The sequence below is a fragment of the Lepisosteus platostomus genome, chromosome 16 (genome assembly GCF_059453375.1).
Source record: "Lepisosteus platostomus isolate fLepPlt1 chromosome 16, fLepPlt1.hap1, whole genome shotgun sequence".
Taxonomy (NCBI): domain Eukaryota; kingdom Metazoa; phylum Chordata; class Actinopteri; order Semionotiformes; family Lepisosteidae; genus Lepisosteus; species Lepisosteus platostomus.
Window position 1 is genome coordinate 19,662,162 of NC_142626.1, and position 25,141 is coordinate 19,687,302.

General features: G+C 37.5%; 1 protein-coding gene across 3 annotated transcripts; it reads left to right on the plus strand.

Moving 5' to 3' along the window:
- Nucleotides 1–516: 516 nt before the first annotated feature.
- LOC148646989 (polymeric immunoglobulin receptor-like) lies at nucleotides 517–24,595 on the plus strand. Of its 3 annotated transcripts, XM_088609492.1 has the most exons (9): nucleotides 638–785; nucleotides 5,722–6,054; nucleotides 7,491–7,787; nucleotides 8,253–8,424; nucleotides 18,937–19,028; nucleotides 21,224–21,349; nucleotides 21,784–21,836; nucleotides 22,101–22,175; nucleotides 24,023–24,595. In XM_088609492.1, the coding sequence occupies exons 1-9, from the start codon at nucleotides 746–748 to the stop codon at nucleotides 24,155–24,157; spliced, it is 1,323 nt and encodes a 440-aa protein (XP_088465618.1). In that variant the 5' UTR covers nucleotides 638–745; the 3' UTR covers nucleotides 24,158–24,595. The 3 variants fall into 3 exon arrangements, with proteins under 3 accessions (XP_088465620.1, XP_088465618.1, XP_088465619.1); XM_088609493.1 differs by lacking the exon at nucleotides 21,224–21,349; XM_088609494.1 differs by lacking the exons at nucleotides 21,224–21,349; nucleotides 21,784–21,836; nucleotides 22,101–22,175 and having other exon boundaries at nucleotides 517–785; nucleotides 24,023–24,211.
- The last annotated feature ends 546 nt before the right edge of the window (nucleotides 24,596–25,141 follow it).

The window sequence follows — 25,141 nt, forward strand, 5'->3', positions numbered from 1 at the left end:
TAATAACGAAGTTAACACAGGTAATCTGAATTATGAGAAATATTAAACACAAATATGAAAGGAGAAAGGTGACCAAGCCCATACAGTACTTGTGTCACTTTGAAACATGTGTTGTATTAAAGTTAATAACTCAGTTCTTTAAATAAAGTCTGTGTTCCTGGATGGAAATTAACCTCCATTCTTTTATTTAGTTGTTGCCAAAATAATTGTCAAATTACAGGACAATTATAACTGGTTCACTTACTACTAATTCTATTTCTACTGTCTATAATAATTACTATAGATTTTAAATTAATTAATACACAGCTTTGATCCATAATTGTGATTTATTGTTTTTTAACTTCTGTCGTTAATTTTCAGTAACAAAGTCTTCATCACTATAATAATGTGTTTGTAATAATTTCTTCAATTTGAGTAAAATATTTTACTTTGAAACTTTGTAACTGTGTTAGATGTTTTTGAACTGTGTGTTTGGTTCAAAAATAACGTGGCCAGATGGCAACTCGACACTAAATTTACAAAAACAAATGGTAATATTTTTTGTTTATGTTTTTGTACATGTATTTCACTCTGCGAAAACCACAGCGCAATCTCAAGACGATCACCCCCACTCGATAACGAAGATGAAAAACACAATCTAAGCACAAAGCTGCAGAGGGAAGTAGAAAAGGTCAGTGTGGTGTCCGTGCCTGCACAGTCTGCGAGAGCTCTGCACCTCCCTCACAGCTGTCCTGCGGGTGAAGACATGCGAGCTGCCTCTCTCCTCCTGTCTCTCTGTCTCCCCGGTAAGAGCACCTACAGTACTTCTCAGTGTAGCTCGTGTTGCAAAAGAATAAATCCATTCACAAAAATTCGTAACTTTGAATGCCAATTAATATATTTCTATGTCAATGACAAAGTTTTCATTCGAAGATATTTCTTCAGAATACTAGACAGCGTATACTACATCTTGGTACAATTGAATGAGCAGATTTCTTCGTAATGAAACGTGAAAAGTGCATTCAGTATTATCTTAATTAGGATAAATTATATTCGTCATAAATTGTGGGCGTACAATTTAACTAAAAATGTATCTAGATTTTTTTTTGCAATTTAAAAAATCCCAATTTTCTGATGCATTTGTCTTTATACAAATACATTAAAAAGAATATCCCAAGGGAAAAAAAGTTGAATTATCATTAATTAAAGAAATTATTGGTTTTATTATTAATGAGTATTATTTTAAAAACCTTGTAAAAATCTACATCCCCCTTTAACCTTGCCCTGTCGACTTATTACAAAGCTTTATGTGCATTATAATTAATTCCGAAGGTCAAAAGCTCCGAATTTTGTTGGTGATTAATGAACCAATAATTTAAATTGTTTTAAATTCAGAAACAGTGCACTTAGACTTTGTTAAACAATAATGTCGTTATCTACTATCTAATTGGTTTTTCAGGATCTGAGTTAAAGCGTTTTCTTCGGTCCAATTTTCGACCGAGGGAGACGTGCTAGGCAACTACTACAGTAGTTACTACTAAAGTCTTACACTGTCTACTTATAAACAATTTTAATTCCTGTATTCTAACTGACAAGTCACTGAGTCACAAAGCACTTTTCCAACATCCACCATAAAATTTAACTTATTTATTTCAGATTTTGTCGTGTTTCCCTCTTTATCCCTGATACAGTGATTAATTTATACTGTGCTTTATTTTATTTGGGTTAGATTGTCATAGAACATTTCGCGCAGTAGTTTATCGGCGCTAGCGAGGTTTAAAATCAACGGCTTTAATTAAGATGTTTTTTTTTGGTTTAAAAAACTAAAAAAAAAAATGTTTTTTTTGTTTTAAAATAAAAAAACAATAGTTTTCATCATGCCACCATCCCCTTTTTTATTCGAATAAAAAACTATTATACTTCACAATTTTCGTCACTGTTTTTCGTCATTTGAGATATAACAGTTTTCCATATTTCTTTGAAACCTAATGCTACAGACCCCAAACTGTAACATGACAAATTGAATTGCAATTAATTGTGAATTTGAACTGTAGTGTAAGTATACGGTAAGTCAAGTATAGATAGTATAGTACTGTTCTTTTCCAGTGCATAAGTGGGCTAAACAGATAGAACCTGCAAGTGACAGTAAATCTTCGAAAAGAATAATTAAAGTCTAACAAAACTGACATGTTTATTTGTCCTTTTTGAACGGAAAGATATTCTTTTTATATCAGGAATGTACGCTACTTGTAGGAGTATTACTGTGCGGGCTGCAAAGGATCAGGCGTAGTTTCTTCGCTGAAAATAATAAGGAAGAAAATAGAGAACCATTCGACCATTCGGCGTTTTTTGTATATATTAACAAATACTTGCATTATTAGTTATAAGAATAAGGCTTCTGACCTGAAGATGTCTCATTAGTCTAAACGTCGTGTTCTGATTTTTTTCTTTTGGGCTTTCAGAGTGGAATTTACAGTACGTTTACTTTTTACAGTACAATTATGAAGAGATTTTAGAGATCTAGAGTGAGGTATTTTACTAAGGCTGTTTTATTGTTTTAAAATAGATAAACGATCCAGTATAACATCCTAAGCATTAGGAAACATGCTGAATATTACTGTTCTTCTCTACCAGTTTTAATTCCTGTTTTCTTTGCTTGGCATAATACGGAGGATCTTCGCGAGAGCTACTTTATACAAAATCATCTGAAGTGAGGAACCGACTAATTATTCATAGCCGATAATAAATGCGTCAAAGCAAACTTGTGATATTGTTTTGATTCCCTGTACAAAGGTTTTAAATTGTCTGTTTTTATTTTAATTTAAATGATCATTATTGTTAGTATTCTTGAGTTCTTGCAAGCCTGGAATAAAAGTCCCGAAAAGTCCCTGTACTTGAGTGCTGGCAGAATCCCATACCTGTCACTTACTGTATCTGTCAGACAAACTGCCGAAACACCTGTTAATAAAGTTAATTATTACTATAAATACAGTTGAACTTAAGTACTGTTAATTTTTAAGAGCTTTTGTTTGTCCGGTTTAATTAAAAGTCAGTTCTTGTTGAACTAAATTGAACTTTCTAAAAAATAAGTTGTGGCTAGATCTGGAGTTAAGAATTACTGAAAATCTGCGTTAAGGGAGGTTTTGTCTAGTCAAAACACTAGAATTTATTCCGGGGTAGCCTGTCAGTTTAGGAATGTGCTGTATACTGAATACACGTTTCAGTTTATTTCTTTAAAAAGGCAGACGTTAAATAATTGTATTTAATGGTAGGCTAGAGGAACGTTCGTTTTTAATAATTTATGATTTTCATATAATATTCATATTTAATTTATTTGTAATGATGAGGATGAGAGGGTATTGAAAGTGTTGGTGATGGTGAACACATTTTTCATCAAAAAGAATTATAACATCAAAGTTTTTGTTGGTGTTTCTTGCAAGTGTTCAGTACGTCTAGCGCAGCAGGTGAAGATTCACTCGTGGCACCTGCATGTAGACCATAATCATAACGGTCACCCTCAGTGTTCATGAAGTTTGTGACATAAATGTAATAGTGTCAGAACTTTCCTGCTATTTATCACATCATGCTTTGTGATTTATCTTTTCTGTTTCTGTTAAATGTTTGATATTTTGTATATAGAGTTTTTTCTAAATTTATCTAGACATCCTATTTGTTGTACATTGTTTTCTTTAAATTAAAACCTAGATTTGGTAAGTTTTTAGAGGTACTTCTCGTCCTTGGATCATTAAATGGGTAATGTTGACAGCCAAATCACTGAATTATTATATACCTGTAGAAACTATCTATGATTTACAGTATGCAATCAGGACAGCAATCGCATCAGTGTTTTTGTATCACAAAGTGACAAAAGTGACAAAAATTGGACTGCAGTAATGGCTTGGAGGCTATATTTTCTTAAGCTTTGCACATACTAGAGGACTTGTATTGAGCTGGTCTGTGGGAACACAAGTGAATCTGGGGGATTTAACAGGTAGAAGGGTGCAAGCACCTTTAAAGTTGCCAGGTGGTGTAGTCAGCTACAGCTTCTGCAAGTTCTCACCATTGTGACTTCTGTCGTTTTTGGTGTACCAATAGCACAATCTTCCACACACAGCAACTGCAATCACTGACCAGCAGGTGGGTTTAGGAAAAGAGAGAAGAACTAAGGGCACCACAACAACAGTGTGGCAATGGCTTATAGGAGTACTGGAGGAGAGAAGCATGGTGTCGAGGATGTCTGAAAAAAGAGGACAAACCGTGGAGAGGCAGGAGAGCGGAAAAAGACCCATATGCGTAGTGCCGGAACAGGGAAATGGCCCGGGCTCAGCAGTTCAGGAGTAGTATAGAAACCTATGCCCTCAGGCAGCGGACGTGGGGCAACCTGGTGCTAGGCGAGTCTCAGGACATCTGAACAACAATGCTGAGCCAAGCAGAATAAGAGATCCGGAAATATATAGCCCCAGAGAGAGAGACACCGGAAGGACAGCAAAGCCCAGTAAACCAGGGACAGGACAGAGCAGGAGCGCCTTCTGGCTGCAGAGGGCGTGACACATGGGGAATGGAAAACATAATTCCAGCAGGAATGTGGACACAACAACAAGACTTCATTGTAAGCACATCAGAGAAGAAATCAGAGCATAAGAGAACAGTGAGTTAGGTCGCTTCTGTACAGCATGCCAGAGTGTTAGAAATCATGTTTTGTACCTTACAATTAAAGGGCAGACCAAAGGCCATCTTGCTCCAAGAGCTTCGTTGCTCATGGTTCTCCTGAAGAACTGAATTTCCCTGCTGATTACATTTGGGCAGAAGAGTGACAGTTGAGTTTATTGTCCGAGATGTCTCTCTTTCTATTTCTATTTCGTGAAGCAGGTTTAATGAATGATTTTCTCTAGTTATTTGGATAGACTTAACACAATAACTGAGTTCAGGTTAACTGTTATTTGAAGGCAAACTCAAGTTTAGATTATCGGTTAAAGCAACTCGGGTTTAAACAATCTGGCTCACTGCGTGTTCACACCGCACTTAAGACCTGTCATTCACCACAAATATAGAATTAAAATAAACCAAATGCTTGAAATATGTTCATCAGCGCTCACAAGCCTTTAACAGCTGTGTGTGGTTGCTTCCCTTGTCCAAAGCCAAATTAAATGCCTCTCAGATTAACAGTCATAATTAATAAATACAAAACACCTAAAAGATATATTATCCTGAGCTCTTACTTATCTTTTTATGAGAGGAATGACAAATAATCACTGGCACCAGCTGTAGAATAAACACAATATTTTTTATCTCAAGAGGGTTTCTATTATAGAGTTACTAGTTGGTATTTTGATGTGGATGTTCATTTGTTGTTTCACATGGCTTCAGTTTAAACACAGTACGTTGTGTCTAGTGTGTAAAGTCTTATGGGTACATGACATAAGGACACTCTCTTTCAAGAAAATTCATATTACTAGTTTGGGTAATAATGTATGAGAAAGGATTTTGTAAAACACAAATTTTGAAAGTATTATCATGTAATATTATTATTATTAATAAACTGGAGCACCCTGAGGAAACCCACATGAACCCAGGGAGAACAAAGAAACTCTGCTGTCATTCCCCCTTGGGAACTGAACCCAAGGCCCCCATACTGTAAGGCAATGATACTCAGCACTGTGCCATCACATAAGATGTTTCTAGATTTGAAAATGTTTTGAAATGTTTTAGAAATGTTGATGAACTGGACTTTTGTCATTTCAGGTACTAGCACCATGCGTACAGTAAAAGATTTCAGTGTGTTCAAAGGAGGAACTGTAACCATCCCCTGTGAGTACGATCACAAATACACATCCAACAGGAAATACTGGTGTAAAGGAGCCGAGTGGGTTTTCTGTACGATTCTAATACAAACTGGATCTCAAGTAAAAGAGGGCAACAGAATATCAATCTGTGATGATGTCAACAAGCAAGTCTTCGCTGTGACTATGAGGAACCTGGAGCCGCACGACTCAGGCTGGTACTGGTGTGCTGTAGAGATAGGTGGAAAGGAGACACCTGATGACAGAGCCTATCTCTATCTTACAGTCACTGATGGTAAGTCATCTTAAACAAGAGACATGCCAAATAAAAATAATTTATAATACAGTATCTCATGTGGCTAATACGTAGACCAAATATTTTCTAATTTCATAATTTAGGGAGGTGGGAGTCCCATACAAGGACACTCTCACTATTACTGTACTGATACCGTCCCATGAAGGCTTTAATCTGCTCTCCACTGCTGGTAATCTGCTGGTATAAGGATAAAGTGGAGGAGGCAATGTGTAAGGATAGCTCACACTCTGCATGGGAGGGTATTGGGTCTATGGTGGGAATGCACAAGAACAGAGGCAGCAGTATTAACACAGGTGGTAACTTAGACGCTGACTTTGCTGATGATCTGAATCAATTTTATCTTCAGTTTGACATACATAATTTTTGGGATGAAATTAATGCGTTCAGGGGCAGGATCTCTGACTGTGCCATTAGAATTGATGAGTCTAAGTTTTGTAAATGGTTCAGTAAGATTAGGAGTCTGCGTCCTGATGCAGTTGGGGGAAGTGTATCGAAAAGGTGTGTAGTGAACACTTAAACTGAACAGATATCAGTTATAAGAGATTATATTGGACAATAACACATTAATTGCTAAAGAAGATTAACATTCTATTGATTTATTGGTGATAAACACTGAATTTTCAGTACTGCTCCAGTGTATTGGTACATTTTTGTTTATTTTTATTCTGGCCATCTGGCTGGATTTATAAAATTGCAAGAGTTAACATTATGTGAACTATTTGTTTGTATTGTAAATATAAATGCAGATTATAAAACAGGATTGTACTGCAGAGTCATTAAGTCAGCAGATGCTTTTAATTGTGAATTAAGTGCCAGCAAGCATATGTACAGGTTACAAATAGGTGAATAACCCTTTTGTTACACTAATTTATTGGATCCATAACACATCACAAATGAAACAAATAGACTACAGATTTTAGAACCATTTAGTTTATGAAAATGAAACCAAAGTCTAAATTTCAGAAATGCAAAAATAATATTTTCATAATTTCATAGTATTGGTGATCAGTCTATTTCAGAAATCCATGTGTGCACTGCAATGAAGAGTAAAGTGTCCTGTTTTGCAATTAATGTGTTATTAACAAGTCTCAATTGTTCTGTGTTAAGTTAATTTAACAATATGTTGAAGGGTACTCATGTAGCTTTCCCCTGAGTGCTTGCTTGTCAATGTTCAAGGTGTTCAAGTAGGTAGCTGCTTCAGCATGTGTATGCTGCAAGTAAAGGTTTATTACATGCTGAAAAGAGAAGAAAAGAAACAGAACATTTCGGCTGTAGTGCCTTCTCCAGGTGTGACACCCAAAGAATGTTCACTAGCGTTCCACCACTTGGGGTTTGAAGGGAGTTAATAGATCTGGACTCTTAATCAAATTATCTGGACCACAGAGTTCAGTCACCTCTTGTTTCTCTGTTGGCAGACACTGCAGGACTGACAGTGGCGAATCCCACAGTAACTGCTGAGGAAGGAAAGAGTGTCAGTGTCCAGTGTCACTACAGCGACAGGCACACAAACAGTGTGAAAATGTGGTGTAAGAGTGAATGCAGGAGCTCCTGTAAGACAGCAGATCGGACTGGTTCCTCAGTCCTGATCAGAGACTACAGAGCACACAGAGTTTTCATTGTGACTCTGGGGGGACTGCAGAGGAGGGACACAGGCTGGTACCGGTGTGTTGCAGCACAGGAATGGGTGCCTGTGTACCTGAATGTAACTGAGGGTAAGAACTATAGTGTGAGAAAACACCATTCTTATGCAATATATATGAGACCTTCGGGAAGTCACAATAAGAATGAATTCAATTCAATTATTTTTTCCCTTAGTTATCAAAATGAATGTATCACTTTCCCAATGCCTTGTTTATCAGTTTTCCCTGATGTGGACTACGCTAATGTCCAGTACTTGGTATTATACCTGACAGCATTATATTCATGATCTGACTGAATCAGTTTGAATCATAATTTGTGATGATAGAACACATATACTGTTACATGTGTGCACAGTAAATGTTGTACAGTAAAATGCTAACACAATGTCAAGAGGTTCTCTAATTTGGATGTTTTTCTTAAATTGTTCACAAATACATTTCTTAATTTCTTTTAACAATTTGAAAGAAAAGATAAAAGAATCAGACTCAGTATATTACAATTATTAAACCCTGTGCATTGCTTATGTTCTCTCACAGCAACAGTAACATCACCAGCACCAGCACCGGTGTTATTTACATCTACAGTCCCACTCCAGTCTTCAGCTCTACCATCTGAGGCTGATGATCGTGATCAGCAGGAATCCAGCAGCTCAGAAGATGATTACAGGGATGCCAACAAATCACATATTAACCACTGGAAATCCAACAGGTGAAAAAAAAAAGTTTCCTGTTTTTATCTGATACTTCTTTTACATATCATACAGTATACTGTTATCTTCATAATTTTGAAACTTTGAAAGTGAGATTTGTTAAATAACAAGTGAGAATTACTATGTTGTTATTATAGATAAATATTTAAAATGAGGTAAAAAGGAAATAATATTAATGGAGATATACTCTTTATTAGTATCCTCTACCAAGAAAAGTATTTAGCTAATATACACATACTGACAGCTACTTTCTGGAGTTATTAATATGTTAAGTGTATTGCCCAAATGCAGATACCAGGGACTCAGGTCACAGGTTTAATAAGAGCACACAGACACCCTGCTATTGGTTTAAACTGTTTTTCAAGTCTCCCTAACATTGCATGATGCCTTAATTCTGACTGTGGAAAGAATGTAAGAGTACCATATTTAACACTCGTTCCCCAGAAAATAAAATAGTAGTATTTACCAAAGTTATAGGTGGGACAGATGACAATAAGGTTTTGAAGGTGAACAATGAAGATTTTTATTTTTGTGAAGTGAGGCTTAGTGATACTGTTCCATTATTTTAAAAATAGAAAGAAAAAAACATATTTTTCATTTGGCAGATTGAGCACCTCAAGATGCTTTTACTGTAGCTCATCATTCTTTTAATTAATCTTCTGTAACGTTCTTCTTTAGACTTTTATGCTATTCAAGTAGACATTTATATTACTGTATATACAGATGCAGCCATTCAAAATGCGCGGGCGATACCGCATTATTTCGCGGTGCGCTTTACGCGGTCTACCGCGAGTTACCGTAAATTCTCCTATAATACCGCAATTAAAATAATAGTATCCGGAATTTCCGCAAGGTGGAGCTAATAAAGCTCAACCTCTCATGTTTGAGCTGTCGCCATCAAAGTCTTTAACGAAGATATTACTAATAGTATTAATAATGAATGACTTTGGACAAGCTGTAAACTCACAGTATTGCCCTGGTCCACATTCTTTTTTTCATTGACCGTCTTTGTAAAAGTAACACCACAGCATTTCGCAATCACGCATTTGTTTCCAATCATGCAAAGTACAGAAATTTTTGAGAATCGATTCACCATGCCATTCACATGCTCATAAAAGAGATTGATTTAGGAACATAAACATATTACCGTATGCAAACTGTACTGTATACAGTATGTATATGTATATTTAATATCTTAACTGTGCCCGTTTAAGTACTGAATATTTATATGGAATTTTACCACTGAAGGGAAATCTTAGTACCTGAGCATAAAAAGAATAGGAGCATACTGTAACGCGTGTGAAGGCCATAAACGATATTAATTTTGGAACTTAAACATACAGTATATGGCTGGTCTCAGTACTTTAAAGAAAACATACACACCAGTATTCCATTTCTCCCTAAACATTTTAAGCATCGAAGTCTTTAACTAACGTGATACCGGAGTCAACAAGCATACTTTTAGAATTTGATTAAAAGGAAATATAATATGGAATCGCGTATCTAAAGAAATTAATAATGATATAATTATATTCATGTACCGCAACACAAGAATAGTACATGCTGTACATTGTCTGTTGATAATGTTTCTGTAGTGCTTTTTCAGCATTCTTCATGTGAGCTTGCCGGTGGCACTGTGAGTTAGGTTCCTGACTCCCATGTCACATGGTCTGTGATTGAATCCAGCTGGAGCCATGAATTTTTTTTAACAAACATTTCTTTGAAAAAATGAAACGTTTCCCTGAGTCAGAGATTAAATAAAACCTCACTCGCACTAAACAAATTTATATTTCTAAATATCACAACATGATCGAATTTAAGTCATTTTAATAACAATGAATAGTCACATAGGCGTTACAATATAAAGGAACAAGTAATAGGTTTATTCCATGCTGAAAAAAAGAAGAAAGAGAACACAACGTTTCGGCCGTGGAGCCTTCTTCAGGTGTGAGAGAGACAGGGCAGTAGGCAAATGTAAAGTAGCGGGAGAACAAAGGTTGAGAGGGAGGAGGAGTGAGAGGCGGGAGCAGGGGACAGAAAGAGAGGCCAATCAAGAGGTGTGAAGTCAGAATGGGTGCAGAGAGGTGTGAAATGAAACTTCCAATGAATGGAGAAAATTTAAAAGAACAGTAATCTGTCGTTAAGGGAAGGGAGAATGTGTGATCCTAGCTGCAGAATAATTTTAGTTTCGGTGGTCTTTCTGATGTATGAGTTCGGAAAACCGTCTTTGAGAACACAGACGGAGAGATTAGAGTGGTCGTGGCCGTCAGAGGTGAAATGAGAAACAATGGGCTTGGAGAGATCTTTAATCTTCACAGCCCTGACGTGTTCTCTGAAGCGGTCTCCGAGTCTCCTTCCTGTTTCCCCAATGTAGATGGCTGGGCATTTACTGCAAGAGATACAGTAAATAAGGTTGCTGGAGGTACAAGATGCTGTCTGGGTGATCCGGAATTGTCCTGAGGGGCCTTGAATGAGTGTGGTGGTGGCTGTGTACTTGCAGGTGATACAGCGAGCTCTTTTGCAAGGGAAAGTTCCTGGTGTGGATGGTTGCTGAGGGCGGTCAAGGGAGCTGTGAACAAGGAGGTTACGCAGATTAGGTGGTCGGCGATATGAGATGATAGGGCGATCAGAAAAGAGGGCCCCAATGGAGGGATCATCCTGTAGGATGGAAAAGTTCTGGTTAATGGTCCTGGGGATAGGAAGTGTGTTAGGGTGGTAAGGAAGCACCAAAGGAATGCAGTTGTTACGGCGGGAGTTCCTGATCGGGTTGATGGTCCGGGGGGTGTTTTTGGCTCGGGCAAGGGCCCTGTCGATCACACTGCTGGGGTATCCTCTGTTGATGAAAAATGAGTACATTTCGAGGGCTTGGTTTTCGAAGTCGATGTCGTCGCTGCATAATCGTCGTAACCTAAGGAACTGTGAAAAAGGAAGAGAGTTTTTAGTGTGGTTGGGGTGAAATGAGCTGTACAGGAGGTAGCTGTGTGAATCCGTGGGTTTGTAATAAACTGAAGTGGACAGTCGGGGGTAGTTGATAGACAAGTGGATGTCTAGAAACGGAAGAGTGGTAGAAGATATGTTAACCGTATATTTGAGGGACGGGTGGAAGTTGGTGAAATGGTGCAGGAAGAATTCAAGCTGATCGTTGGAGCATGTGGCGGCACCGACGCAGTCATCAATATATCGTTTGTAGAGGTCAGGGACATAGCCAGTGTAGGAAGCGAAGAAGCGTTCTTCTACCCAGCCGACAAAAATGTTGGCATAGCTGGGTCCCATTCTGGTGCCCATGGCAACTCCACTGACCTGTTGGTAAAAAAGATTATTGAAAGAGAATGCGTTCAGTGTGAGGACCAATTCTGCAAGGCGTACCAGGGTGTGGGTGGGTGGATCAAGCACTGTGCGTTTGTCCAGCGTGTGCTTGAGGGCTGTAAGGCCGTCATTATGGGGAATGACGGTGTACAGAGATGTGATGTCCATGGTAAAAATGTGGCATTCGGTACCCTGAAATTGGAAATCATTGAAAAGTTGGAGCGCGTGGTTGGTGTCTTTGATGTATGAGGGAAGATCTTCAACCAGCGGTCTCATGAGGCTGTCGAGAATCAATATAATAGAATTCAATAGAATCAATATAACTTTCAGCATAGCTTTCTCCCCGTTTAGATTTATTTTTCTTGGGATCTTGGGATCAAACATGGAAAGATTAGATTGTAATCGTTTTTATTTTTAAATGTATTTTTAAATACATTTTACAATATAAACATTTATATTGATTTAAATTGCAAAAGCTGGTTTAAATATATGTGTTTTTTGATTCACAATCAGACAAATGCAATATAATTTGATATCTTTGTCTTCTAAGTATCTTAATAAACTTTCAGCATAGCTTTCTCCCCGTTTAGATTTATTTTTCTTGGGATCTTGGGATCAAACATGGAAAGATTAGATTGTAATCGTTTTTATTTTTAAATGTATTTTTAAATACATTTTAGAAAAGTGTAATCTATACTAAAAAGCTGTACACCACCTGCTATAAAGATACATATTGTGATACTTTTGGGTTCGGATAGGACAGACACAAGAACTCAGACTTGCGTAGTTAAAGCAAGTTAAAGCCGTGATTTTATATATCACCTTTAAAAGTGGCATCTCAAAGCAAAGTAAATACCCAACACTGATTGTACCCATCTGTCAAGAGGGGGGGAGGGCGAGCGAGAGAGCCAGGACAGACAGGCAAATAAGATATACTACACAGACATTCACAACAGCGACATATCATAAAACGTTTGCACATATAGTTAAGTTATTAATTGGTTTTCAAAGTGCAATGAAATACAATATTGTTGTTGTTGCTGTTATTGTTGTTTTTATCCTGTAAAGCGTTTTGAGAAGCCACCTTTAAAGGCGATATATAAAAGCGCTGATTCTTATGGAATGTGTTCCGCCGGGGATTCAACAATTTTTTTATTTTTTTTTAATCTCGTATCTAAGGAAATAGCAGTATAACCTTGTTCATGCACAAACAGTGGCATGTTACATTATTTAATTTGGGTGTCTCCTCTTGCCAGAAAGCTCTAAATTGCATTTTGAGTGCGGTTTTTGACTTTTTTTAAATTGCAACCCATAAATAAAGCTGATACTGTTTATACTTATATTAGGATTTAGACTTATATTAGGATTATATACTTTGTGAAAAGTGATAGTCTTTTAACCTTTTCTGTGAATTCGCTTGTTATCTAACAAATGCATACTTTTAGAATTTGATTAACAGGGAATATAATATGGAATTGCGTATCTAAACAAATTAATAACGATATAATTATATTCATGTACTGTCTGGTGGAATAAACTGAAGAGGTTAGTTAATGCGACACGGAATTATTAAATGAATGAATAGCAAACATGGTTTACATAAAAGACATTTTTCCAAGAAAGTTTAGCCTTTGTCACTAATGAAACCACTAAAAAAAACATAAATATTGAAATCTTAAGATTTTTAAAATACATGACTTTGCTAAAATTTATTTGAAAATAAAAACGATTACAAACGCCAGGGGAGAGAGAGAACAGGGGAGGGGTGTTGGTTTTGCATAAGGGGCGGGGCTATGGAAATGAGGTCTGTTTGGGAATGTGGAGTTACATGTTTTGGCTGTTTGTGAATTATCGTTGTTGAGTATGGAGTGTTGAGGTATTGATTTTGTGTAATGCTTTATGTTGAAAATTGAGGTGGATTTTGTTTATGAGAAAGAGGATAAACTGGGATGGGAGGAGGGTTTGGTTTTGCATAAGGGGCGGGATTATGATAATTGGAGGAATTTGCTAGAGTTTAATGGTTTGATATATTTGATTTTGTATTGTGGTTGTTATGTATGTTTTTGGTTGGTATTATGTTTATATGGTTGTTTTTGTTGGTTTGTTGTTATTATGGTTATTAATAATATGATCTATAGTTGAAATCTGAGCCTAAATTAAAAGAAAAAGCATTTTCAGAGAGCAATTACGCTGTTTATGTAGAATAGTGATTAGGTTTATGAGCAATCTAATTACTTATTCGTTTAAAACACTATATAAAATAAAGTTTATTATTAATTTGCTGGACAGAGTGGTAAACATTATTATGCATAAGACAAAGATATTGATTTACATTAAAAGACATTTAATTAAACACGGGTTTGTGATTTAAATGGGAATGGGGGTGACGGAAACTCTTAATCTAAATAAAAATAAAATAAATAAGACAGGTTTCGATAGTTAATAGCCACTTTTTATGCACGAAACACGGGTGATTTTTCTTCCTCCTAATCAGTTTAGAAATCTGTGAACGCTGTAAGGTTTTTACTTCTTAATTAAACTTTTAAAATACACGTTTCGAATAGAAAGAAATCCTCTTCCTGGTACAGTATGTATAGCAAACCAGCACGTCTTTTTTCTCCAATCAGAGGGGTGTCAGATGGTGTCAGCCAATCACCATTCTGAAGCCCTACCATAATCTCTGGTATGGGGAGACCCAAGAATTCTGTCCGATAGTTTAGATAGATGATAGATACTTTTATTGATCCCGTGAGGGAAATAAAGTAAATCATTTTCATTTTAGGAAATTATTAAACGCTCGGTTAAAAGCAAAGGAGACTGTCTGTTATAGTGGACATAAAAACAAGAGTTTGCTGCGGCGTTATTGGAAACCCAAATTTAACAAAAAATCGCTGGCATTATATCCTAGAAGACACAGATCGGCGCCAGACCGGGAGAATGCCCGCAGCGTAAAAGAAAATGCCTGATGAACTAGGGATTGGACAGTTTCCAAGTGCTTGTACAATCGATGGAAATATTCAAATACATGTGCAAAAGAAATAAACAAAATAATCATTAATTTCTTTATCATATTGGCTAGCTAATGTCCTCTCTTTGCTAGTTAGTGGCTGTGTTTCTGCATTGGGTAGCAACGGGTGACTGTTCTCAGGCGGAAGATGTAAACAGCTTATTTTCTTGTTAAATAATTTTTTTAAATTAAAATTCATGTTATACAGCAATCGCATATTTGGGTACCGTTTCATAAAACTTTCATACTTAAAATGTTTAGGGAGAAATGGAAGACTGGTGTGTATTTTCTCTTTAAACTACCAAGACCAGCCATACACAGTACAGTTTATGTACATACAGTAATGTTTATGTTCCTAAATTAATAACGTTTATGACCTTCAGATGTGTTATGCTCCTCTTCTTTTTATGCTCAGCTGCTAAAATTTCCCTTTAGTGGTAAAATTCCATATAAATATTCAAAACTAAGTGGATTAAAATGTGCACAGTAAAGACATTAAATGATTAAATCTTTTCACTACCAACCAATGCACCACGAGTGCCCCTGTCGGTCATTTTGGCCAGCCAATCACTTACCGCGGTGCCCCGCGGTGGCTTGTGGGTAGGTTACCGTACCACGGGTTTGTACCGCGCATTTTGAATGGCTGCATCTGTAGGAACAGGTAAAGGTTTATTCAATGCTGAAAGGAAAGGAAAAAGAGATGGAATGTTTCAGCTGTGGAGCCTTCTTCAGCTGTTTGTGCTGATGTAGGTCCCTACTCGAATTTATACTATATTACATGACCCACTCTTCCGCCTTTGTAGGAAGCTAGTCTCCTGTTTACGCTCAACATCCTACTGAAGGGAAAGACATTGTAGATATACAGAAAAACACAGCTGCTGCCCGTCAAGGCAATGGCTATGAGAAGCTATGAAGCTCCTAGCCAATTAGTAGCTGTTGCCCTGTCATACCTGATATTATCAAAATGATACCTTTTATTTGGTGAAAAAAACTTTGTGCATCTTGTGGAGAGGATGAGCTAAGAGCTGTATATCCTCAATGTAATATGTGCCTATGACCATTACCAGTTTTTAAATTACTTTAATGCATACAGTACAACTCTGATAATCTGGTTTCTTTTTTATTTCTTGTCTCTAGTTGTGGTGCTTGTGTGGTGCTTGTATAAACCATAAAACTGTAATTCATTTTTTTTGTTGGACTGTTAGAAGGATCCTAATTTTAATGCTAGATTTTACAATTGTTATGAGATTCATGTTGTCTTTTGAATTCTCAGCACAAACTGTATATGCCCACACTTGACAAAGGACACATACTGGACCTTGTTATTATCCTGTGGTCTCCTGTTAGTGCCCTGCTCATTCTTGAACTGAGCATTTTGGATTCTCTCAAATCTAATTTATATAAGTCTGTTCAGATTTGTTTTTGAAAACCATTTTGATTCCAGCGTCCTGTGGCCCTCAGTTAGCTAATGCAATGGCTGGCAGTCTTCTTTTACAGGTCCTCATTAGAAATTTTATTTGGCCTCTAGATGATGCTGATTATCTTACAGATACAATCATTATGAATACATGGATTATCATCCAGCGCCCTTCGGCAAGCTTGAGTCCGTTAGCAATGTTCTTTTTAGAAACTAATATGTTCCTCCTTATCCCATGCAAATTATTCCCATTCAGTCTTTTCCTGATGGTTGAGGCATAAACAATGACATTAACTGCAGCAAAAATGACTTTTAGATTGTATTATTTTATTACTCTAAGACAGTAATATTACTGTGAGGTTCTTTTTGTCCTCTGAGTTGTCCTTTGTGAGAACCTGGAATGATGACAAGTCATGTGTAGAGTCACCATGGTCTCCCATTTCTAGACTGACAGTTGATGCCTGGAGCTCCATCTGGAGATGTTTTGTAACTCTCTCCAGGCTGATGAGCATCCGCTACTCCTTTTCTGAGATCCTCTGAAATCTCTTTCGATCATAACATGATCCTAACCTGTTACTAACCTGAAATCTGTGGGTAAAGATGGATCGTACAAAATGTACAGTTTCAAGAATATACAGTACTTCAAAGCACAACATACTGGTCACATTTACCTAATAGGTCTCTCACCTGGGTCAGCTGGCCAACCCTGTTGCAGAGCAGCACAGTCTTCAACCTTATTTAGACTGACAAATGAGCTACCATGCAGCCCACCTGCCCAGCACCTGAAACACCCCTCAGTACAGCCTAAACAGTGTTATTTCACACATACCTCACTCACTGAGTACCCCAGGACTGTATACAGTACCAGCACCATCTGTTGCTAATGAGAACTCCACTCTGGAAAACTGTAAGTTGAAAACTTATAGAATGGAAATTAAATTCTCATTTCTTTCCATGATATAATCTCCAACTGGTACCAGAATTAAAAAAGTTCCCCAAAACTACAAAATTTCACCTCAACACAGGACTTTAAACAGTACTTAAGTATGAGATTTCAAAGCGCATGTCATTGCCGGTTTATTATTTGAGTAATATGCTTAAGTAATTACAGTAGCGTATGCATAAACAATAGGTAGGAAAACAATAATATTCCTGCTCATTTATGATACAGTAGAGTTACTTCTGTACAGTCATTAGGAACTATATAAAGTAATATAATGTACTTACCACACACAAGCCTTTATGACAATTATCATAATAATTATGTTGACCTAAGCAGATGCATTCATTTCCCTAATTCTCTTTAGGCTGAATATATATAAATATTAATATAAATGAATATTGTTCCTCATGTCAATTATTGTAGTTTTGTGATTTATTTTCTCTGTTATTTGTGTATTGGAATGTATTTTGGAATTGCACAATTCATAAGAAAAGAGTCTACCTATTGAATTGTGCATTTTATACCATGAAAGGTTATTGGGAAGCCTGAATTTGCCAAAGTTTCAATTTCTTTTTCTAAATCTTTGTGTTCATTCTGTTTGGATACTATGATAATACATCTGTCACGGAAGGCTCTTCTTCTGAGATCAGAGGACACAGCCTCCTGTGGAGGTTTGAAGTTCGGACCCTATGCAGAGAGGCATTACCCAGAAAAGGCAGGAGAAACACACTTGGGATTATTAAAGGTGCAAGAATTCAGAGACAGTTCGTGATCCGGTGCTCAGGGGAATAAACAAGGCATCCAAGTCCAGGCGAATTCACAGGAAAAGTCAGGGTACAGTCCTTAGCTCCAGGCCAGGAAATCTATCCATCCAAACACACAGGAAACATGAACAATGCAGGTTCTCCAGGCCCTCGGCTCAGAGGTCAGGATGTCTCTGGTAAGGCCTATGCCCTCATGCATCTCCGTAGCCTTGTAGTAAGCAGGCCTTCGGACATCCATGTTCCAATGCTGTGCCCTGAGCACGGGATCCCCTAAGCTTACATACAGAAGTCCTAACAATACACACTAGGAGCTAATAAAGCCATCAGACTAATAGACCTTAGGAAATGTTAGAGCGCCCTCTAAGGGAGAGATGCCAACCCTGACAACATCTTAACAAAGGAATACGTAGAGGTGATTTTCAGGCATGTGTGTCCAAAGAAACCGAATCTGGATCATGTCTGAAAACATCAAATCTGTTACTGAACAAAACTGACAGGTTCCAGCTGTTCATATTTTCCATCCATAAAGACGAGTAGAATCCCTGTGAATGGATGAAGGATCAAGGATCTCTCTAAGATGATAGTTTCCCTTTCCTGGCCAGGATTTCAAGATATTACTGATAATATACTGATAATATAACACAAGTATATTAATAATATTAAATATTAGATATTAATGACGTACTGTAATATTAATATTATACATTTGTATGCAGCTTTTCACAGGGTTTCAAGTGCTTCAACAACTCTTATTTCAGAATGATATCAGAAGTCAATATTATAAACATCTTCCTCTTGCTCTTAATGATCATCTTGTTCCTTCTAGTCTTCTCCATTCATTTACAGATTTCAGATTTTCACGCTTAGGAATTTGTGCACCTGATTCTGGCCTCGTATCTGACTTTTTGTGCCCATTTTCACAAGCTCTACCTACTTTCAGTTTGATATTGACCTTTACTTGTTCTTTTGCATGCTGATGAAGTTCCACACCATAACATTTTAATTTCTTTAAGACTGAACAATGACTTCTGAGATTATTTCCTTGGTACTGAATATTTCATGCGATTCCAACAGACACATACTGAATCCATTACTGATCACGCTTGGACTTCTTATCCTGCTTGTAATTGGAGTCATAGTCACCGGGATGACCTGGAACAAATGCAGTAAGTTTCTACTGATATTAATAGTTATGTTTGGATATATATTATTTAAATACACTGTACCATCTGTTGAGTGGAATGCACATATGTTTACACATCAGGGATGCTTTTTATTGCAAATTGACTTACATTTGCAAATATTTATTCAGTTATATTTGGGTAGATATCAATTCATTATATTTGAGTACTGTTCATATTAATTAAATATATTATATCATCTGTTGAGTGGAATGTGTGTATTTTTCCACATCTGGTAATATTTTTTTTTATTTAGCTGATGCTTTTATTCAAGTTTACTTATGTTTGCAAGTATTTATCCAGTACTGTTATTGAATCCATCTGAATGAATCTCTGCTGCTCCAGGGTACAGCAGCACAACTACCTGTACACTTGATTTGAACTCAGAACTTTCCATAGCCCTGGCCAGTACACTGCACTGCTGAATCTCATTGCTTCTGCTTTTGTTTGCTCTTACATTAACAACTGCAGAAACTACTGTTTGCTCACTATGAATTCAGCTTTCTTTGTGTCATTGCAGTTTATGAAATTGCAACATGCTCAGTGCATTGCAGTGCTGCCCAATGCACTATACAATCCTTGATTTAAGTTTAACTACATATTCCTTTTAACTGCTTCCACACATTTCTAAACAATGTTAATGATGTGTCAACATAAACACCAAAGTCTCTAATAAGTAACTTCTTCAAGCTCACTGTTCATGTTAATTGCACACTGTACCTCATTACTTCTAATACTGGGTATCTGAGATCTAAGAGTTTCACTGCCTGTAAAAGTTACTGATGTGATTTTGCTCTTGTGTCTTTGTGCTACTGTGAAGCTTTAGCATTGTCTCTTCCCAGTCAGTCTCTCCTGCACTAGAGTGTCACGGTTTCACTTGTCACGTGTTTGGTCTACAGGGAGTAGTGCAAGTTGCTCTATATACACTGGTGGAGTAGCTGTGCTACAGTAGATTCAAGCAGTGATGTAAAAGAGATTACTCAACCCACCTGCTGTGGCTCATATGATCATATTTTCAGTAGCTATTTGATATACTGTAAGCAACTCATGTGTCCAATTCTTGAAGAAAGCCGGGATATTATTCTTTATGGCATGGCAATAAATTCTTTTTCAAAGCCCCCACAACCTTAGATAGTGTCCCGGTATTTTTGGTATACTGTACATTTGTCCTTTTTTCTGTTTTGATTGAACACAGGACTGCCAAATCCTTGGGTATGTCTAAGTCTCTCTGTTATGTTTTTGTCACTGTTTCTATGGTTTCACATTGTTTGAAAATCAAATTTGTTTTCTTATTGTGTCAGAACCTAAATCACTGACAAAGATCAGGAAGAGCAACATGGATGCCTGTCAGCCACCTTTGCTAACATCAGCCCTGCCTGTTACCAAGTTCTCAAAATAATGTGCAAACATTACTATGAATTCCTGTGACTTTTTATTTGAGCATATTGAGAAGTAACGTCTGTATGTATTTGAGTTAACAGAGTACTGAACAAGGAATCAAATGTAAAAATAAACACATATTTACAGAAACTCCAAACACACACATTGCATCAGTTAGAGACCACCAGCCAGTGTTTCCCAGTGGAGTTCAGGTACCAGCCTGAATTACTCCTATGTCCTGGCTGATCCTTAATCCCTGCCTGTCTGGATTTTCCTAGTTGCCTGTTTCCCTGATTTGGCTGTCCTGACCCCCTGGACTCCTATCAGGGAATCCATCATTTGCTCTAGTCTCCTCCACTGCTCCAGCCTACTGAGTCCTGCAGACTGTGGGTTTGGTGTGGCTGCTGCATGCTGTCAGTGCTCACACTCCTGTTCCCCTGGTGCTCACGTCACACTGGATTCATCCCACAGAGGGTGTGGCACTTCTGTTCCCCCTGGTGTGTGAGCTGGCAGTGAGGTCTGCTGCTGTGTTAGACTCACAGTCCTACTGTGGTGCTCATACCAGCCTGGGGTCTGGCAGCTCAGTCCCATGCTCTGGAGTTCAATGGAGCTACCAGCCCTGGTGGTCCTCCCTGTTGTCACCCACCTCCAGTCCAGCCTGTACCCATCCCTGTGTCCAGCACTCTGTCCAGGCTCCACTCCTGCTCTGTGTCTATCCCTGTGTCGAGTTTTTTCAGCCACCTCCACTCCTGACCTGTGTCCAGCTATATGTCTAGCCTGTACACCAGCCCTTTTTCCAGGATCCACTCCAGCCCTGTGTCCAGCTTCCACTCCAACCCTGTGTCCAGCCCTGTGTCCAGCCTTGTCTCCATCCTACTCACCCACCTGCACCCTGTGTTCAGCTCTGTGTCCAGCCTGCAGTCCAGGTATGTTCCCTGCCAGCCTGCTCCTCACCCTTTGGACTCAGCCTGTCGGCTTCTCTACCTTCCTCTTGGACACCCCATTCAGCCCTGTTGCTGGCATGCCCCCTGGCAGATTGCCCTGATGATGTGAGCCCTGTCCTGCCCGGCTCTAGTGCAGACTGACCAGCCCTGCCCCATCTCTGATTCTCCTCCTGTATCCATCCCTGTGAATCAGAGTCCATGCTGGAGTGCACTGGCCACTACCCTGGGTCTGTAACGCCTCTTTTCCCACGTGCATCATCCTGGGTGACACAGCATAACACAGATACTTTTATTAATGGGTTAAATACTTGTAAAGATTTGCAAATTCTGAATCCAGTTATTTTAGAGACATCTACAGATAACTGGAATTACTGCTGATGCTACTCAACATAAAATGACTTTTTAATATATTTAAGCTAAAAGGAATCAGAAGAAAAGGGATGCTGATGGGGGACAAAATGACATGACAGTAAGTTCTCATTTTATATGTTTACTTCTTGATGGGATTCTCTTATCTTTAAAGGGCTTCTTCCCCTCTCTTTTTTTTATATTGAAGATATTTTTATAATATTTCCTTATTGAATACATTTTACTTCTACAGTTTCAATTATTTGTATATTTATGTTTTATGCTTTTTTCTAAATCTTATTGTATGTGCAAGTTTCAAGTGTTTTGGGTTATATCAGTGTAAAAATAATTGTGTAAATAAATGATGATAATGATTATTCTGCAGCTCTGCACAGACCTGGAGAATGATATGACATATTCTTCAGTTAAGGTTCTGGAGAGAGCACAACGGCAGGAAGAAGTAAGCTCTTAGTTTTGTTGCCTTATTTTAATTTATTGATTACATAGCAATTTCTAATATGACTAACCATTGATCAAATACATACAGTTTTTTTAAACAAAATATTTTGTCTGTTACACTTTAATTTCCCAGCCACTGTCATCAGGGACAGAATTGGAAATTAACAGTAACAGTTCCTGAGTTTTGTCCATCAGAGACTGTATTCCTCCAGATTTTGAATCCCACCAACCTTTTCTATAGAACAGAGCTACTAACAAGCATCAGCAACAAAATAAACTTTACTCTTTTCTTACTTAATCAGCTAAAAAAAGGTTGTTTATCAGATTGTCCGAGATGATGCATGGAACACATGGAACCAAAGTTTAAAACACTTCTGTGCCCCTTCCTGTAATAATAATATATAAAAATAATTACGCTAATAGAGCACTTTTCTGGACACTCCACTCAAAGCAGTTTACAGGTCATGGGGATCCCCTCCACCACCAACAATGTGCAGCCCCACCTGGATGATGCAACGGCAGCCATAGTGTGTCAGTACACTCACCTCACACCAGCTATCAGAGGGGAGGAGAGCAGAGTGATGAAGCCAGGTCATAGATGGGGGTTATTAGGAGGCCATGATTGGTAAAGGCCAATGGGAAATTACAGTGCAACAAGTTCAAAATGAACAAAATACTAAAGACTTTTTCCTTCAACAAAGATGCTGTTTCTTAAGTTTGATCCACTGATCAAATTCAAAATTCAAATTCAAAATGTATTTCTCAGTTGCTGTTAGAATGCAAACTTCCAGGTCACACTTCCTTCTTAGAGAATGTGAAACTTAGAGAATTGTGGGAGCAACAGTGCTGTGTTCAGCAAAAGCTAATAACATTTCTACTTTTCTATCATAGGTAATAGTGACACCCCCTTTCTTTACATATTTTTTTTGTTTTTATTTCATGAAACCTGACATTAGCCAAACACTATTTGGCCTATATACACTGTTTAAATGACATTAAAAATAGATGCAACAAAAAACTTAAGAGCTGATCTATAACAAACCAGTGTTATGTTGATAGGTTCTCTGTAAAAACTCTACAAATGTGTTAAACTGTGTTTGGCTAACGATAGTCCTGGAATCAGTCTAAAATCTCAGCTGAGGAATCGTGGAATTATTCTGACCCAGACCTTGCATTTGATGCTCTTGATGGCAGTGTTGAAAAGATGCTTTCATCAGTGTATCATTGTGTATACTACACTTGTACACTTCTCCAAACTGGATACTGAAAAACTAACTTGATTATTGTAATTCACTTCTTTCTGGTGCTTGTGAACACGCTAGCAAATTGCAGAACTGAGCTGTTTGGATTCAAACTAAAACTAAAATACATGAGTATACTGTATATAATCTTAAACTGGCTCATAGGAGATTACTCAATAAGATTCAGAATACTGCTGCTCGCCTTTAAAAAATTGAGCTCCTGATTATATCAATTAACTATGTGGCACAGCGGAACAGAATTTTTCTTCTCTAAAAGCCTCACCCTTAGTTAGTGCTCAGAACGCTTCTAAATATAAACGCTCTTACCTGCTTCTTTTCTTTCTCGCTCTGACAATATTCTCTTTATTTTTCTCTTGGCTTTACAGAGCGCGTTATTTTTCTTTTCTTTCACCTCCCACGCTGATTTCTCGCTAAAAAGTAACTGATTTCTCTGTCTGCTACAGATAGATAGTGACACAAACTGGTGTTTTCTGTGAAATCTCAGTTTAGTCTTTTCCTTGCCTATACAGTATGTTTTGGAGGATATATAAAAAGGAAGCTTTTGACCAGCACCCCTTCTAAGCAGAAAATCTTTTCTCTGTTGCAGATCATCCATGATGCTGACCCACATGTGACTTACAGCACCCTGTCATACCAGAAGAAATCAGCTTCACAGAGAAAACCTGCAGCTCTTTGTCAGCCTGAGTTTTTGGGCTTTGACAATTCTCTGTACTCATTATAATGAATAGACACTCCTTACAATAAATAGGTAGAGGACCGTGTCCACAGGAGACAACTGACTTCACTGGATTAAAATATTAGTCTTTCTTACTGCAGAAGCTTAATAATAATCAAACATATATTTCCCAACTATAGCAAGTGCTGGTAGACTGTTAAACTACAGCAAAACACATGGATCAAGATAGAATAAATTTAATAAAGATGACAGTTATGCATACAAAAAGGATTATTTTCATATCAGCAAAAGTTAAATTGTAGTGTAAGATATTGGAGATCACTTGCATTGTTATTTAGTAATAAAATGTGTAGGGTTAAAAGTGAATATACACATTTAGCTGACTCGATCTATGATGCCTAAATCATTTTAAGAGATTGTAAATGAAAAGTATACTCTATCTGCTGAAATGGTATATTTCAAATAAAAATGACCAGCAAACTGTTTTGGTGATCTCTACACTTCATTTTGCACTGCAAAGAAGATTTATTGCTATCGTTATTTTATTGGATGTAATTTAATCCTACTTAATGAAACTGAAAATCCAGATTTTGTCAACAAAAAATATACGATATTATTTACTAACATTCAGTATACACTAAAGTTATCAGGTTGACTGAATAATCTTGTTTTCTGAAACAGCCCCCAGTATGAGGTTTCATTCCACTGCTAATTTCTTAATTTATTTAATTACAAAGAAGACAGGCATGAAAATAGAATGACTATGCTTATCTTGCTCTGTCACAACACACAGGACCAAGCCTGTGTTTCCAGTACTGACTGGCTACAAGTGTTGTTGAACCCAGGAAGACAATTTGCATAAAAAGACAGTTTGCATTGGCAGCACATGCTTCAGTGCTCTGGGACTGTTTATAGCCCTGTGAGTTTAACACTTCATGACTGGGAGCTGCCCTTCATGGCAACAGAGCCCACAACAACAATGACTTTCATCACCATCATCATATGGACACTCCTCATCTGTGCTCAGGG